General features: G+C 37.3%; 2 protein-coding genes across 2 annotated transcripts in view; both read right to left on the reverse strand.

Annotated features, from left to right (window-relative positions):
- Window positions 1–304: 304 nt before the first annotated feature.
- On the reverse strand, window positions 305–3,134 carry LOC103132395 (heat shock 70 kDa protein 12A-like). Its single transcript, XM_007544198.2, has 4 exons — window positions 2,800–3,134; window positions 1,964–2,185; window positions 1,718–1,889; window positions 305–1,600 (listed from the first exon to the last, which is right to left on the reverse strand). The coding sequence occupies exons 1-4, from the start codon at window positions 3,079–3,081 to the stop codon at window positions 576–578; spliced, it is 1,701 nt and encodes a 566-aa protein (XP_007544260.1). The 5' UTR covers window positions 3,082–3,134; the 3' UTR covers window positions 305–575.
- Window positions 3,135–9,040: 5,906 nt separating this feature from the next.
- The window catches only part of LOC103132397 (heat shock 70 kDa protein 12A-like), a 21,200-nt gene continuing 13,840 nt past the window's right edge, over window positions 9,041–16,400 (reverse strand). The window contains exons 5-6 of the mRNA XM_016667364.1: window positions 13,162–13,275; window positions 9,041–10,648 (exon numbers count right to left, since the gene is read on the reverse strand). Coding sequence (XP_016522850.1) covers window positions 9,996–10,648; window positions 13,162–13,275 — 767 coding nt within the window. The 3' untranslated portion in view covers window positions 9,041–9,995. The remainder of the gene's footprint in view (window positions 10,649–13,161; window positions 13,276–16,400) is intronic.

Here is a 16,400-nt window from a genome sequence, read left to right on the forward strand (position 1 = left end):
ATAATATATCACAACAGTAAATCAGAACTTATTTGATTTATTACTTATTTCGCTCTATTGTATACTGGAATGCACTATTGTACATCACAGTTTGTCAGTAAGCCCAACATAAATGACTGATGACCAGCATGTTTTCTGACCAAAGCCCTGTAGCGGTCAATTGGGCAAATAGAGTAACAGAGGTCAAAATCTTCAATACCTTGTTTGTCAAACCAAACTTGCAAAAGGAACAACTTGTTACAAATGTGCCATTGGTGTAATTGGGATGGAGGCAAAAGAGAAAGAGGCAAAAGTTTTCCAAATATGACGTTTGGAACATAGTTTATTAACACATTGCATCAAGCAAAAGACAAAGCAAAGTTATGGAACACAGAAATAAGTTTGTGCTATATAATATGCCCAACTGAATGGATTCCTCAATTTCTAAAAGCAAAAAGTAAAAATGTGAACCTAAGCACAAAGCATTACAAATCATTACAAATAAGATAAAAGCACTATGGCCTGTAATATAAAAGAGCCCCAAACATTTCTTCCTTTTCATCCTTAAACAGCTGCAGTGTGATATTATAAATGTTTCAGAGGGTCTTAAACTCAAATGTAAGTGACCTTTTCTCTCCAGTACTCGGGTCAGTACCTGTAGCCGTTATCTCTGGGGAGCCAAACTTTAGTTCCACTTTCACTTTACGTTCTTTGTTTCTTTCAGGATCACAGAGTTTAACTATAAATGAACCTACTTCTTCTACCCCCCATTCATCTACATATCTTGGGTTTTTTCTTTCACTTCTAAACAATCTAACACTCATCTCTTTCTGTTGTGGATCTACTGCATCAAGGATATGATCTCTGGTTTCATCCCAGCCCACATCTTCACCTTCTTCCAGCAGTTTTTTAAAAATGTCCTGACACCACTCTTTTCCATCAGCTGTGATTTTCTTCTCTTGTCTATGTTCAGACTTAAACCTTTCTAATGTGGCCACCCCATAAGTAAAGCGACTTTTCCTAGATGCCACTATCTTTGGGTTTCTTCCAAACTCTACAGCTCCTCTAAGAATCGCTTCCTGAGGTCTAACAGGACACAGGATGTTATATTCTTCTCCAAACTGTTCATTAATGTGCTGACGCAGTATTTGACTGTCTGCGAACCCCCCCACTAAGAGAATGAAGCCAATGTGGAGATCTTTTTTAAATATTTCTCTGAGACTCATAGTGATGCCCTGCAGACTCTCCTCAAAGAAAGTTTTCAGTTTCTCTCTGGTGATTATGATAGACCCTTCATTCCACGAAGCTCCTCCTACCGACTCAAAGAATCTTTCTATGTCTTTCTTTTTCCGGGCCAATTTCCCCAGATTATATGGACATGTGATCTCAATACTCTCATCTACCTGTTTGAGACGAGTAAAATCAAATATTATCCTCTGAACCTCACTGGGATATTTTTGTTCATATTCATCCCAGACTCCATCAGTGAATATTTCTCTGAGGAACTTTTTGAACTTTCTGTCCACTGCTTGTCCTCCCATGTTGTTTCCAGATGCCTTGTGTAGCTCCTTTAAGGCTCCTCCTTTCAGGACTTTATGAACAGTGATGTCAATGGTTCCTCCTGAAACCCACAAAATGTGATAAAGCTTAGCATATAATGTAGATCAATGTTAGTCGTCTACAACAATCCTGTTGCTATTAAAAGTTTTACTGTAGCATCAACTTTACAGATGATTACCTCCACAATCAACAATAAGATACTGAGTTCCTGGAGTCTGATCCAGAGAGTCTCTGCTGTGGTTCTCTGTGATGAATCCATCAGCTGGAAGCTTCTTACACCAGATTGAAGCAGCTTCTGGTTCCAGTGTAATCACCAGTTTTTTATCATATCCTTCTGTTATAATTCCTGCCTGGATGAGGAATATAATAAAATCAATGCTGAACATTTCAGAACTTCATTGGTCTCTGTAAAACCTGATGTTACCTGAATTGCAGCTTCTTTCATGAACTGTTTAGCTGTTTCATTCCAGATGGCAGGAACTGTCAGCACCCATGTGAAGTTAGAGGGAGTCAATTTTGTTCTTGTTTTGGCATTGATTGTTTCCAGTGCATCATCCTTCAGGAATCTCAGGGATTCAGAGAAAACCTTCAGAGCCGTCATTTCCTTATCATTTGCTGCTTTAATCTTAAGGTCCTTGTTAAGATCCTAGAATATCACAGTTATATGAAAAAATATTTATTAAACATGTCTAACTGAGTTCTTTTCAACTTCATTCAAAACAGAAAAAATCAACAAATGCAGTGTTTTGGGGTACTTTCTTGGTGTAAAATATTTTAGTGCTTTCTTATCCATATCTTGTTGTACTGTAAATAAACTATAACCCAACACTAACAAACACACTGCTTTTATTTCCGGGTTTGTTAAATCAGCAGATTTTCTACAAAAAATATATTTTTCTAATCTTATTACTTCTATGAACACATTTTGGTTTTACACTGGGAATTATATGAAAATTGTTTTTAAGGTGTAATTTTCAGCAGCCCACACATTTTCAGTTCATCTGCTCTCCTAACAATTAACAGCAAGTAATGATGTATTATGTATTATGTTTCCCCTGATTTTATTCAAGTCACCATAAGCTTCTGTTTTCTGGAAAAGTCTGGAGTTTAGATCTTAGTTAATGTACTAAATAGACTTTTCATTTAGAACCTAAACAGGCATCTTACCCAACATCGGTTGGGATACGCTCCACTCCTTCCTCAGTTACCTTGAGCAGTAGTCAGAAAATATTAACAATAAATATTTAAATTGTAACTCACTTTGTCATATAGGATCAATTTGAATCCTTCAAAGAAATAATGTCTCTTCGCGTCTTCTCCTCTCATTTTGATGTATGTTGTTTTGGCTTCATAACCAAACTTCATAAATTCTCCATTTTCATCAAACAGGATGCAGGTTGGAGTCTTTGGGGTGTCCAGTCCATGTTTTGCTCCCCATCTCTTTAATTTGGGATCACTTTCTTCCTCTCTGGCTGTGATATTGAAGGCATATCCACTGTAAGCAGTACCAAAGTCTATGGCTATAACATAGGAGTCACCCATTGTAGAATCATGTTCTGCAGGTCAGGATGAAAACCAGAATACCAGTGGGAGCGTTAACAGCTTGTTTTCTTTTTTTATCTGTCAGCTCCTCCTCCCTGGAGCTGCTTATCTGGTCAGACAAGAAAGGTTGGTTTCACATGCAGAAACTTCTGTCTCATTTTTAAGAGATTTACATATTTAAATTAATTCTTGACATTTATTTTTACCGATCAGAGAATTGTGTATGAATATCACTTATGGACTTGTGATATTGTGGACCTGTTGTTTAGAGATTAGACAGTAAAGTTCCACAGTGGAAACACAATTCTCGCTGTGTCTATACAGGTTGACTGTTGTGGTGTGGACATTCTGTTTCTCAGAAGCTTTGCATGTCTTTCTGCTAATTTTTCCTTGTTTATTGCACTTTAGAGTATCTTCTTTGTGGCGTCTCCTCTTTGTGCTGGGATGTGAAGTTTAAAACTCCTCCCCAGGGGATTGTAATACAACAGAAGAAATATGATTTCGTAGGTCTGTCTTAGTAGATGTGGACTTCAGCTATTCTGACTTGAGCTGCTTACAGGTTCAAATTATCAAGTTGTGTAATTTGATCCCCAGTAGCCATTGCCATGACAATGGCTACTCTTGGTCCACATCATAAAAACATAATTTACATAATTTATGACAAAAACAGCTACACAACATTAATAATGCGGCATGGTAATTAATTAATATGCCATGAATTAATTCATGCCACATCAGTGCATATGAATGTTATATGCACTGATATATATAAGTGCATATAACATATGCACATATATATAATTAAGCATATATATGTTTAATTAAATAACACTATGTGATACAATGATTTAACAGATATTTTTAAATGTAGCAGTTGTTACTTTTAAAAAAAGATTATCAAAATGTTTTTGTCACTTGTTGCTGCTAGGCCTCCCCTGTTTAGATGGAGTAATTCACTAGATCTGGTATGTACACAGCAAATTTGGAAGTATTAATTCAACTCCTAGAGAGCTGAATTCAACACTTTGAACGTGTCTATGTTGGTCCACTCTTGATTGTGTTAAAATGACACTTTTGAAACTGTTATTTCAATCTGGAGAGACTCAGACGGAGAAAGAAGGTGATTAAAAGAGTTTAATGACAAGATGAACATGAAAATAAAAAGTCCTTTGGCGTTCAGGCCCCGGCCGGGGACATCGAGCTGGACTTCGATGAGCTCGATGAACATTCCTGATGCAGTATAGGAATGTAGACCCCCCAGGGCCTGTACTGGTGGCGGCTGTCGGAGGAAGATGAGGCCTGAGAGCCGGGAGCTGAAGGTGGAGATGGGGTAGAGGTGGGCTGATTGCAGCTGGTGAGCAGAGGAGGCCACTGGAGAAGATCCTTTTGAACTGGAGCCCAGCCGGTGATTGGCTGGAGCGAGGCTTGGTCCGCGCCGATAGGTCCAGGTTGCAGAGAGGCGGGCGCTGATTGATGAGGCAGGTGCGACTAGAGTCTTCCAGACTGAACTTCAGTCAAGACTCCTTTTGTGATAAGGTTGAATAAACACTCTCAGTAATTGAAATTTAACTCTCATTAGTGTTGATTTACTTAAAACTAGTGTATAGTGTCAAAAGTTAACACTATGAATGTGTTAATTTAACACACATGTTAAATATAGATCAGCATAGAAATCTGAGTTTTAAAATGCTAATGGTAGGGTGTGCTGTGGTGGTGCAGGGATTAAGCACAACCCTCATATGGAGGCCTTAGTCCTCAACGCAGCTGTCGCAGGTTCGCTTCATGGCTTTTAGTTAAACGTGCGAGAATCCTTGTTAAAAGACATTTTAACTAAAACTCTGAGGTGTGAGAATCCTTGTCAAATGGCGTTTTGACTAAAAATCTGTAAATTCTGTCCTGTCAGGCGACGGGGCCTGGATAATACCCATGTTAAACGGAGGCGGAGACCGGCGACAACAGGCGCTTAAATTCTGTAACAAAAGTATACTTTTTGATAAAATTTTTTATCTTTTTACAAAATCTCAGTCTCTTTCTTACTGTTTATTCAATGTTACATGCTGTTCTTATTTTTTCTTTAATTATGTGAAGCACCTTGAAATGCCCTGCTGCTGAAATGTGCTATATAAATAAAATTTGATTGATTGATTGATTTTTGCTGCATGTCTCCCCCTTCTCTCATTACCAACTTTTCTGTCAATTCAAATAAAGGCCATTCTTCTTCTGAAAAGACTGAGAGGATGGGACAACAGGAGGAGAAACAGGAACTAAATCAAGCACTATCACAGTCTCTTCCTGGTTCTCTGATATCATTGGATGCTCCTCAGTAAGCATCCCAGGCTGCTCCTCAGCTATGTTCTCTGTCTGTTCAAAGATCAGGTTCTCAGCTCTTTACTTCACTTCATCTGGCTTGCAACAGCAATAAATAACAGACAGGAGAAAAGAAATGTGCCTGTACTGACGCAAGTTCATATTTAATTCAAGTAAATGACCTATAGCTGCAATCAGTGTATTCAGACAGGGTTCAGAACTTTAAAGATCATCACAGCCTAGGGGCACTGATGTTTTTAGCAACAGTGTTGCATAGGATGACGTCAGCTTCTTCTTCTTCTTGGGTTTTTGTGGGATCCGTCCTTATTTTTATTTCAATCAAACATATTAAAAGATTTACAGAACAGTTTGCATGCAATCACAAACGAAAACACATCTTAATTTGTCTTAACTTTATTTGGTGTAAATCATTGATATCATACTCAGAAATAGTTTTTTTTTAAAGGCTTTTAAATCAAGCTAACAACAAGCACAATAAAACCTCTCCGGTTTTATATTTTACTGAGTTATTTTTAAATACCGAATTAAAGTATTGTGACTGATACATCTGACATGTATTTGTAGTAAATATTCTCAATATCCTGTTCAAACTAGCACATAAGTTGTAAATAAAGGTTTTTAAAAAAATAGAATAGACACGTCATCTTATTTGTTCCTAAGTTGTCAGTATCGGACCCTTAGGGAACCGTACAGCATTCAATGAGAGAACCCTTCACGTCACATATTGACGCGAAGGGGGTACCCTTGGCGGTACCCTGCAACAGAGCCAAGTGGGCCGGTGGAAACGCGGTCACTCCGAAACAGAGCCGAGCCGTGCCGAGTGGAGCCAGTGGAAAAGGGGCATTATTTATTTTGTAGCTAACCCTTTTTACCTTCTGTTCACCATAAATAAGTATGTTTGGAGAAAGAATATTAAAACAATCTACCTTATCCATTAAAATATATATTGCATGTGTGTTAGGAGCACTGAAAAAACTTAGTTTTGGTTGAATTGATGATATAAAAGAAGAATATGCATGATTATATACAATAGACTTACTTTGACATTCCTCCTATCTGAAGATTTATCTTGTGATGGGAGGAATTGCACATCTTAATCAAAAATAATAATAAAACATGTACATAAAATACTTTATGTACATGTTGTACATAAAGTATTTTTGTGAATAATATTCAAACTAATGTTATTGTTCACTGATTGATTTAAAGACCCAGAGTCATGCTATATTGGACCCAGAGTCATGCTATGTTGAAGTGGTAGTGAGACCATTCCACATTACAATACAGGACTTAAGAAACTACAGATGATTTATCAGTATTCAGTTGTTTAACTCTCAAGTTTAAATTGAAGAACAAAATGGTTAAAAGTATGCGATACCTTCTGATAGAGTATTAACATTTGTATTCTTTTTTTAAAGTTTTGTTAGTTAAGAACTAAATAACTCACGGATTATGAATCATATTCTGCATAAACTAAAAAGCAGACTGCTCAAAGTAGAATTTCGTAAATAAACATCTATACATTTAAAAACATTTTAGCAATTAATTATAATAAAAATAAAATATACTGTCACGTAACTTTTGAAAAAATAACTTTTAGAATGTATTTTTTTCTGTCAACTTTCATTTAACACTCCAGTCCAGTTGGTGGCAGTAATGCGCTTTCATAGTCGGTCAAGCAGCCGCCATTTAAACTCCAGAGGAAGATTAGCACCCACGCTAACGGGTGCTACTGCGAAACCCAACATGAACGAAAATGCCCGTGCGTTGTGTGAAATGGTGGAAAAAGTCCTATTTCACGGAGTTACCTTTTCAGTATCGTTTTGATATTAAGCAATGTTCCGGCGGAAAACAACAGATGAACCGCGGCGGTCCAACAAGGCCGAACTCACGGTAAGAAAGCTTTAATGAATAGCGAGCACGGTCAGCGAGGCGAGTTGCTTTGTTTCTTACAGAAAGCGGACTGTCGTTTTTATATGCCGAAACAAGTGTAGGGAGAGATTTTGTATTGTATTTTTTATTACATGTGATGTTCTGAACTCTTAAAAATACTCTCATCTTTTATTTTTTCAGACCTGAAAAATGGCCAAGCCTCCACAGCCAGGAGGCACGGTGCCGAGGCGCTCTGAGGGGGTCCACCAGGACGAAGAGAAATTCAGTAAGTTATGAATTCACATTTAGTCAATAGTGAACACTCACATATTTGTAAGGAAAACTGATCTTCCTGTTATTTTACTTATTTTGTTATAACGCAGTACAGCAAGGCAGAGCGTGGAAAGCAGTAGAGATCAACAACATGGCGGACGGAGGACGGATATGAGGATCACAAGACCGGTATGTATTATGTACAGTCACTGCGTTGATTTCCGACTGTATAATGGTTGGTTGAGAATAATTTTAACTTATTTACTTATGTATTTTTGAGAAAGCGATATATTTTCTACAATATTTTTTTAATTTTACATTTATTTCCACAGACTCCACAGAATGGGAGTCACATTTGTGTCAATCAGACTCTTCAGGAACGTCCTGATGTCCGTGACGAGGACAGAGATGCAACTGTGTGTGAGTATCTACTATTAGAATGTTGATGATATTTTATGCTTCAATATTGTTTATGTACATAATGTAATTATGCTATGTATTGACAATGCACAAAAATGTTTTCCAGCTGCATCCAGGACCGACTGCCAGTCATCCAGATGTAGCTAAAGAAAGAAGCTGGTAAGATTTATTACTAATATAGATATGTCACAATTCCTTGTGATTTATTAAAATCCATCAAAACAAATTATCTCCCTCAGAGTTTGTTGAGCTATGTTTTACTATTTATTACCAACTGCTTTTAATTATTTTTTCTTCCAATTGTTTCCAAGTGTTTCTCTTTTTCATTAAAGTTTTTATTTTTTGTAAGAATGTATTAATGTGTTTTTGTTTGTTTGTTTTAATGTCTCATGTGTGCATACTAAGCTGGAAATTGCCAAATAATTTCACTGTAGTTTCATAATGACTAAAAGATGCCTGTAGCTCATAATGATTGTTCTGTATTAACAGCTGATGGAGGAAGGCAGAGGGTACTGGCAGCAGAGGAGGTGGCATTCTGGGAGGATGGCAGCTATGAGGCGGTGTCAGGATGGACCCAAAGTTCCTCCATCCAGGAGCTCAGTGACATCAGGACTACATTACAGGAAGAGAAGTCAGGCCTACAAGACAGGAAGAGAAGTCAGGTCTGTGCTACAGGAGAGATGTTGGGCCTGTCCTGAACGCAGCATAATGTTTGATCATGTTTGGACAAAAAACACTGGCAGATGGTCCAGAAATGGACAAGCATTTATATCTTATTTTGTGTGCAAACAGTAAGATAAAACACCAAAAGTCGTGGTAAGAGACTTGAAGCTAACCCTAAATACAGCATTTTGCATCATAAGTGTTTGTATGTTGGATCATGCTCAGAAAGAAAACCACCACCACACAGCTCAGAAGTAGACAAGCATTTTGTGCTGTAATCTTTTTTTTTTTTTTTTACTGAATTTTTTTTTAATTATTTGTAGATGTGTTTTTTATTTTATACATGTTTTTTTTTTTATTTGTAGATGTGTTTTATATGCATGTATGTACATATTTATTTTTCAACAAAAATTAAAAATATAAACTTATGCCTTGTGCTTGGTGTATTTTTATTTCTAGGTTATTTTTTTATAATTTTATTAGGGAGGGGCTTAACCAGGCCTGTAATTATAAAGGTCTAGTGTGTCTAATAGGGAGATATCTACCAACCAATCACATGTAAGTAATGAATTGTGATGTCATTGTTTTTTCATCCAATGACTGACAATTCACGTGGGTCTCCTGTTGCAGGGTCAAAAATCCCACTTTTCATCCAGTGTAATTTATTTTCTTAATTTCAGTTTCCACAATTAATGGTTTAATGGAAACACAAGTATTTACTGACAAAGTCAAATACATACTACAAAAGTGGATCAGTGAAATGTCCAACTATACAGTCAAAATAGTTGAGGGAAAACTAGAGAACAGAATCAAAACATTTCTTCATCATCTCCATCTTCAGTTACATCAAAAACATTTCTTTGTTCAACTTTTATTAGATAGTTATAACAATCATGTACAAATGTATTTCAAACCTGTTTCATATATTTTTTGTCAAATTGACACATCCCATCTTAACATGTCACATCAAATTCAAAAAGAATTTCAAGCATCAGTTATTGTGACTTACAAACTACCCTCAGACATAACCAAAGGTTTAACCACTTAAGAGTGATACATAAATCAACTAAAATTTTTATGAGACTATAGCTACTGTCAACATAGAACTAACTCTTAATTATGTACAATAGTTCTCCAGCAGAAAATGGTAACTCTACAGATTGCATTGTTTGGACAATTTTCAGCAGCAGATAGTTGTAATCTCTAAAATTATTTCCTTAATTTATTCAAATCCAAAGACACATTCATCTGTGTTAATGAAGATGCTGACCAAAATAAAAACTTCTTTACAGCTGTTTTTCCAAATGCTGAAGACTTTTACCAGAAACTTTGGTGAAAGTAGAGTAAGAGACAATTTTTCACTCTTTAAATTTTTCACAAATGAAATTCAACCAAGCTGGACGTTTCCTCTGAGGCTCCACCATCTCTGGGTTTCTCCCCAGCTCTACGGCTCCTTTCAGAATCGCTTCCTGGGGTCTAAGAGGACACAGGACTTTATACTGACGTCCAAACTGATCAGTGATGTGCTGACGTAGAATCTGGCTCTCAGCCAATCCTCCCACTAACACAATAAACCCAATGTTGGGATTTTTGTCTAATATTTCTCTGAGGCTCTTGGTGATTCCCTGCAGACTCTCAGCATAGAAAGATTTCAGTTTCTCTCTGGAGATTCTGACATATCCATCATCCCAGGAAGCTCCTTCCACTGAATCAAAGTATGCTTCAATATCTTTCTCTTTCTCAGCCAACTCACCCAGGTTATATGAACAACTGATCTGAATATCTTCATCCAGTTGTTTAAGAGAAATAAAATTATACATCATTTTCTGAACCTCACTGGGGAAACTTTGTTCATATTCATCCCAGACTCCATTAGAGAAAATTTCTTTCAGAAACAATTTAAATTTTCTGTCCACAGTTTGTCCTCCCAGTTGGTTCTTAGGGGCCTCATACAGCTTCTTGAGCGATCCTCCTTCCAGCACTTTGTGAACGGTGAAGTCAATTGTTTCATCTGTTTACAAACAAAGTGAGAGGACTGATTAAAATCCTCTAAAATCTAAGAAAAAGGAGTTACACATTCAACAAACACTCAAAATGATAACATCAATACAAGTCTTGGTATTTTTTGTGTCAATGCAAAGGTTTTTCAGATTTGTTTCCTTTACAATTATTGAACCTTGTCTTCATCTTTCTGAAAAAAAGAACCAGATTTATTCTGTGTAATTTCTGTCCAGTAAAACTATAAATCTATAAATCAGTAGACGGGTCTATATAAAGATATCATCCATGTTTCTATCTTATATATGGCATTAAAAGGACCTTGAACTTTTGTTTTTCAACTGAAAGCTCTGGTTTGCACAATAAATGCCATGTGGGTGAAATTTTATGGATGATCCTCTGATGTCCCATTCTCCTGAAGGCAGCACAGAGCTGCACCACCAGAAACCGACAGAAACACTGAAGAGAAGAGTTAATGTAGCTGCCATTGACAGTTATACAGTTTGGTTTAATTTCATGATTTAAGTTAGTGTAGACAAAGTGATGTAAAATATTTAATGTTTATTATAAGTTGTGGAGAGGTTACCGGAGTGGAACCAATGTTTAATTTGTTGTTTCATTTAGGCACATATTTTTAGTTACACGCCACACTCTGTAGAGGGCAGCATGCTTTATTTTTTCTTAATTGATGGAGAGATTTGGTGAGGCACCAAGTCTGGCGTAGCTGGATTGGAAGAAGTAGTTTCACAGAGTTTCTGTGTTAACCCTTCCAGGTTGAAGCGGCCAATGAGGTACACATTTTTGTATTTTAATTTTGTTTGTAAATAGAAAGTTTATTTTAAGAATGTGTCGAGTTTGTTAGCCACGTGTTTTAAAGATGATGTAATGAGTCTTTTTTTGTAAGTCAAGCCACTTTATTGTAAATGTTTTGCTGTGTAGTAGCTGCCTATTCTTTATGTGAATGTCTTTCTTTCTGTAAAAATGTGTTATGTTTTTGTACAGTTCTCACAGCATAATTTATTAAATGCCAGTAACTTTCAAAGAACATCTTGTGTCTGTTTTCTGTCTGGAGGGAGTTATAGTTAAGATTAATGTAGTTACGGTTCTATCCATGTTTTAATGTTGCTGAGCTCAGTCGGTTTGCAAATAGATCAAAGTTTAAACTGCCATCTTTTATCTGGTCATTTGGTGCAATATTTAACTAGAAAATGGCACAGATCAGTATTTTTTCCACTCTGATTGGCTGCTGTTAGCCCTACCGATTTTAAGTTGAATGTCCATTCATTGCATTTCTCGTAGACACCTGTGGAAAGTTCTATTCCCAGGGCTTTTTTTGTTCTCTGGGAAATTATTTTTGATCAATACAGAAACAAGCATAAAAATTAAAACATCTACAATAGTGATAGTAATATTAATAATAAAAAAATAATAGTCAGTGCAAAGTAGCCTACAAATTCTTTGGTGAGGCGGTGAGGGACCTGGATAAAAGCTGGGGGGGCGCTGTCCCGAAAAAGGTTGAGAAACACTGATTTAGATATATTTTAATTGTATTTTATTTATTTAATTTAAAATGTCAAAATAAACAAGCTCTTGCCAGAGTAACATAACTCGTTTCCTCTGTGATCCACAGATATTGGTTACACAGGATTCTTCTGCCTGTGTGCCACTTGATGCTGGCTCAGATTCCCCTAGATCTGGTGCTGGTAATACATGCATCACAAATCTGGAACAAACTTCCAGAAAACTCCTAAAGAGCTGAAACACTGAGTCCCTTTAAATCTATACTAAAAGTCCACCTGTTGGAGTTGCTTTTGAACCAATATAAATCAAATGTTACCATTTTGATGTGCAACAATGGCACTTAAAATGTAATGCTTTACTTGTTCACTCTGTGTTTTATGACTGTATTTTTGTGTTTGTATTATGTAAAGCACTTTTAGCTGCCTTGTTGCTGAAATGTGCTATTTAAATAAACTTGACCCATTGAATGATTGAAAAACATCTAATAATGGTGTGGTCACCTTTTAAAGGAGGAGGAGTATTTGCTCTCCAACGGGGTCCCCCAGAAAAAGGACACACCATTTTTTACACTTTCTTTGTCAGGTTTCAACAAAATGGCAGGACAGACTCAGGATTTGCTCAAACAAGCTTGATACCAAGGAGGGTTGCTTCATGGAGTAAGTTGTGGTTGTAAGTTGACTTGGGATAACGGCTATCTGACTTTCTGAAACCAAAAACACAGGATATGCACATAGTTACCCTAGGACTTATTCAGAATTTTCACTTATCCTGCTTTTTGAAATGGGGCCCTGATGGTTTCAAACTTCTAAAATTTAATTGATTTTATTTGTAAAGCACATATCAGCAACAAGGCAGTTCAAAGTGTCTTAAATCATAAAAACACAAAAATACAAAGTCATAGAAGACATCACAGTGTAAAGATGCCAAGTGCCATCTTGACACATAAAAATGTTGGTTAGTGTTTAACTTGTCAAATGTTTGAATAATCATGAGTAACATGGTTACCTCCACAGTCGACAACGACATATGCTTTTCCGTTTCTGTGATGGTTGTTCAGCAGGTCTATGGTTTCTTCTTGTTCCTTCTCAATTTCTACTGCCTCCTGACTTTTGGGTAAGCCTGTAAAAACAAAGAATTTGCATCTGAAGCTCCATTAAACAATCAGATAACAGATTGTTGGTCAGAAGCCTGTTAGTAGTATATATTCTCCACTCTATTGCAGTATCACCACAAGTTTGCCCAGACATAAGTAATGTTCATCTGGGAAATGTGAAGAACTTAAAGAGTTTGTACAAAGGGTAGGTACACTAAAAAATGACTTTTTGATCACATTTGGCAAGACAAAATGAGCTAGCATAGTGAAATGTTTGGATATTTAGTGATTTCTTTTCACTACTATCCACAAAGAAAACATACATTTTGCTGCAAAGCTTTTGCTGAAACAAAAAAAAAATGTTGAAAGAGCCATATCCTCCTGACTACCAGGAAAAAAATATTGTCCAATCACCATTTTTTTAATCCCACAGTCTTTGTAAGGTAATAGGTTTTATGCACTTACTTTGTCTCTTCCCATAAAATGCGTTATTACTGATGAACACCATTTTTATGAATTAGAAAAATTTCAGTGATCATTTAATTAATGTCAGACATGGACCTTCAGCCCATGGGCGGTTCTATACGGGGGCCATCAGGGTTACAGAAGAAATTATGCTAAATAAATGTCTTACCTCAATACTCGGTGGATTTTTTTTACCTTCATAATTTTACTTTAACATTGAATTAAAAATTATAGTGTTGCACTTTTAGCTGCGGATCACACTTTCCATCTCTCAGCGATCTGCAAACTGAATCTCTGGAGACACAAGTGGCTCTTTGGCTCAGTTGATATATCACATTTTGAAATATTGCTCAGTTTTTTTTTTTGTTTCATTTTTTTAAGTGTCCTTATGAAAAGGCCCTTGGCCCTTGTGGTAAATTTGATCTAGAACCAGCCTCCAAACCTAACTACTTATTTGTATAAATATTTTGATAATACTCTTTACAGTACCATAATTTTCACGTAACTTATGCTGTTGGAGCCCTGTCTGAGGACACATATTGATTATTAAATTAGGTATTATGATCAGTTACTCGGTACTTGAGCAGTTTATCAAATACATTTTACATTTGCTTAATTAAACTTGTTTAAGGTATGCTCTGATTGGAGTAAAATTTTGGAGTGCTCTATGTATGAATGATTGCTCTATGGATTACTTTTTAAAAACAAAAACACTGCCATAAAATATTGTCTATCACTGCAGCGGCCATCCCACCCATGAGAGTAGGGAGACACGCCATGGTGGGCGTACCTTGTTACTTCTGAAAGGTGGCAGCCCAGCCTGAGCTGTTGAAGAAAGCTAAATGTTAGCAGTATAATGTCCAATTTTCAAGTTCGGCCTGGGAGGATTTTACTGATTCATGATAACGTCTGGGTTTTTGTCTTATTTCGGGGGAGTACGGCAGCTTTTCTCCTTCCAGAGCTGCTGGTTCAGAGCGAACGACAGGAAGAGTGCTGAGGAGTATTTATACAGGTGAGCGGATAGACTGAACACGGCGGGCGGCTGTGCTTTAGATGTGTAGCTTTACTGAAAATACTGGAAAATTAATTTCATATCATCCTGATCGCAGCAAATGGGTGGCGAAGCACATCGTGACGTTACATACATGGTAGATATTTCTGTGTGACGAATCATCACACATATGTTGGCGACCAGTGATGGCATAGTTTGAAAAAAATAACTTTAATCAGATTTCTCATTACTCCTCGAAAAAGTAACTTAGTTAAATTACTACTTGATTTGGAAAGTAACTAAGTTACACTAAAACTTTTAGTTACTCTCAGCAGCTCCTGACAACAACGCTCCAACCCCTTTGAAAATTACTTTGAGCTTTGCCATTACTTAATTGCAAGTTATTTTATAATAACATCAATAATGTATTTCCACTTATAAGGTTGAACTGAAGGGGAGATAGTTTAATGGTTACAACAGTACAAAAAAGTTTGTAATTCGTGTGGTCCACTATTGTCTGGAAAACTCTAAGAAGGATTTTAAAATATCTTAACTTGACATTAACAAAGTCACAGCGGGACGGATCATCTGGGAAATGATGGACAGGGAGAGTCTGATATAAACGACCTGGATGGCAGATGCATTCTGGGATTTATTGTGTCTCTGCTTATTTCCAAGCCCACGTGAGTAACTTCACGTTCAAAAACGAACCCAAAAAGCGCAACCCGCGACTCATTAAATTTGCAAGCGACTTTAGAAACAAAACAAGCCCAAAGCCTCTTATAATAATCGGACTTGGCAACAAAACCTCAAAATAGTTCCTGTTCTTCTAACAACGAAATGCACATCTCTTTCCATTGTTTACATTTCTGTTGCATTTCTTCTATTTTGGCATTTTTCTCTTGTTGTATTTGTCTCAGGTAAATGAATGTATGCTTTTTCTTTGTTTTTGATTAAACTCTGTGATGTCGAACTCTGATTGTTGTTCTGTGTGGTTTCACTTCGGCTTGTGAGTGTTATGACCCGAGCTTTGTTTCATTTTTGTTTCCTTTTTTTTTTGAGGGATTTTGTTTGTTTGGGTGCGCCTGCTGCTTCCTTCCTTTTCCACCAGGTGTCGTCGGGTGGTTGGGTCCCTGGAGAGGCGTTCTCCAATCCGGTAGACACACCTGTTGTCTATTTGGAGATGACTGCGGTGCAGCATTTAAGAAGCGGCTGGTCGACTCTTCAGTGCCTGAGTGTTAGCTTACTACGGTAAACGTTTCTCTGAGAGGCCCCCTGAGTACTAACCCTGTTTAATCATTCGTTGTGTTTCCTCGTTCAGGAGTTTCCCGTTGCTGTTCTGAGCTCCTGTGATTCTGCCGCTTCCTGGTTCACCTGAGCTACCTTTGTGGAGCAACCGGGGATCCCAGTGGGCCGCACTATTCTGTGCTCCATCCCTCCCGGTCCTGCCTCAGAGGATAACCTACCTGGCCCACAGGTAGTACCTGCAGGTCGCTACTAATCCTGGAAGCGAGGTCCCTCCCGGACCCTGTCGGCCACCAGCTCCGCCGCTCCCGCAGTTAAACTTGCCTGTTCCGCCCTCCAACGTCCTCCACCTCACCAACCTACCGGTACCTGGATTTTCCTTCATTCCCCTCATCTGATTCAGGATCCCGACACACTCTCCAGAAAGTAAGACACCCTATCATCTGCCTG

This window comes from Poecilia formosa, unplaced genomic scaffold (genome assembly GCF_000485575.1).
Source record: "Poecilia formosa unplaced genomic scaffold, Poecilia_formosa-5.1.2 Scaffold1030, whole genome shotgun sequence".
NCBI classification, from domain to species: Eukaryota; Metazoa; Chordata; class Actinopteri; order Cyprinodontiformes; family Poeciliidae; genus Poecilia; species Poecilia formosa.

What these genes read in the sequence shown, in the direction of transcription:
- LOC103132395 (XM_007544198.2), bottom strand. Translation starts at nt 3,081, where the DNA reads ATGGGTGACTCCTATGTTATAGCCATAGACTTTGGTACTGCTTACAGT. An exon ending in TGAAAGAAGCTGCAATTCAG is followed by an intron (nt 1,890 to 1,963) that starts GTAACATCAGGT and finishes TTCCTCATCCAG; the next exon opens with GCAGGAATTATAACAGAAGG. An exon ending in TCTTATTGTTGATTGTGGAG is followed by an intron (nt 1,601 to 1,717) that starts GTAATCATCTGT and finishes TGTGGGTTTCAG; the next exon opens with GAGGAACCATTGACATCACT.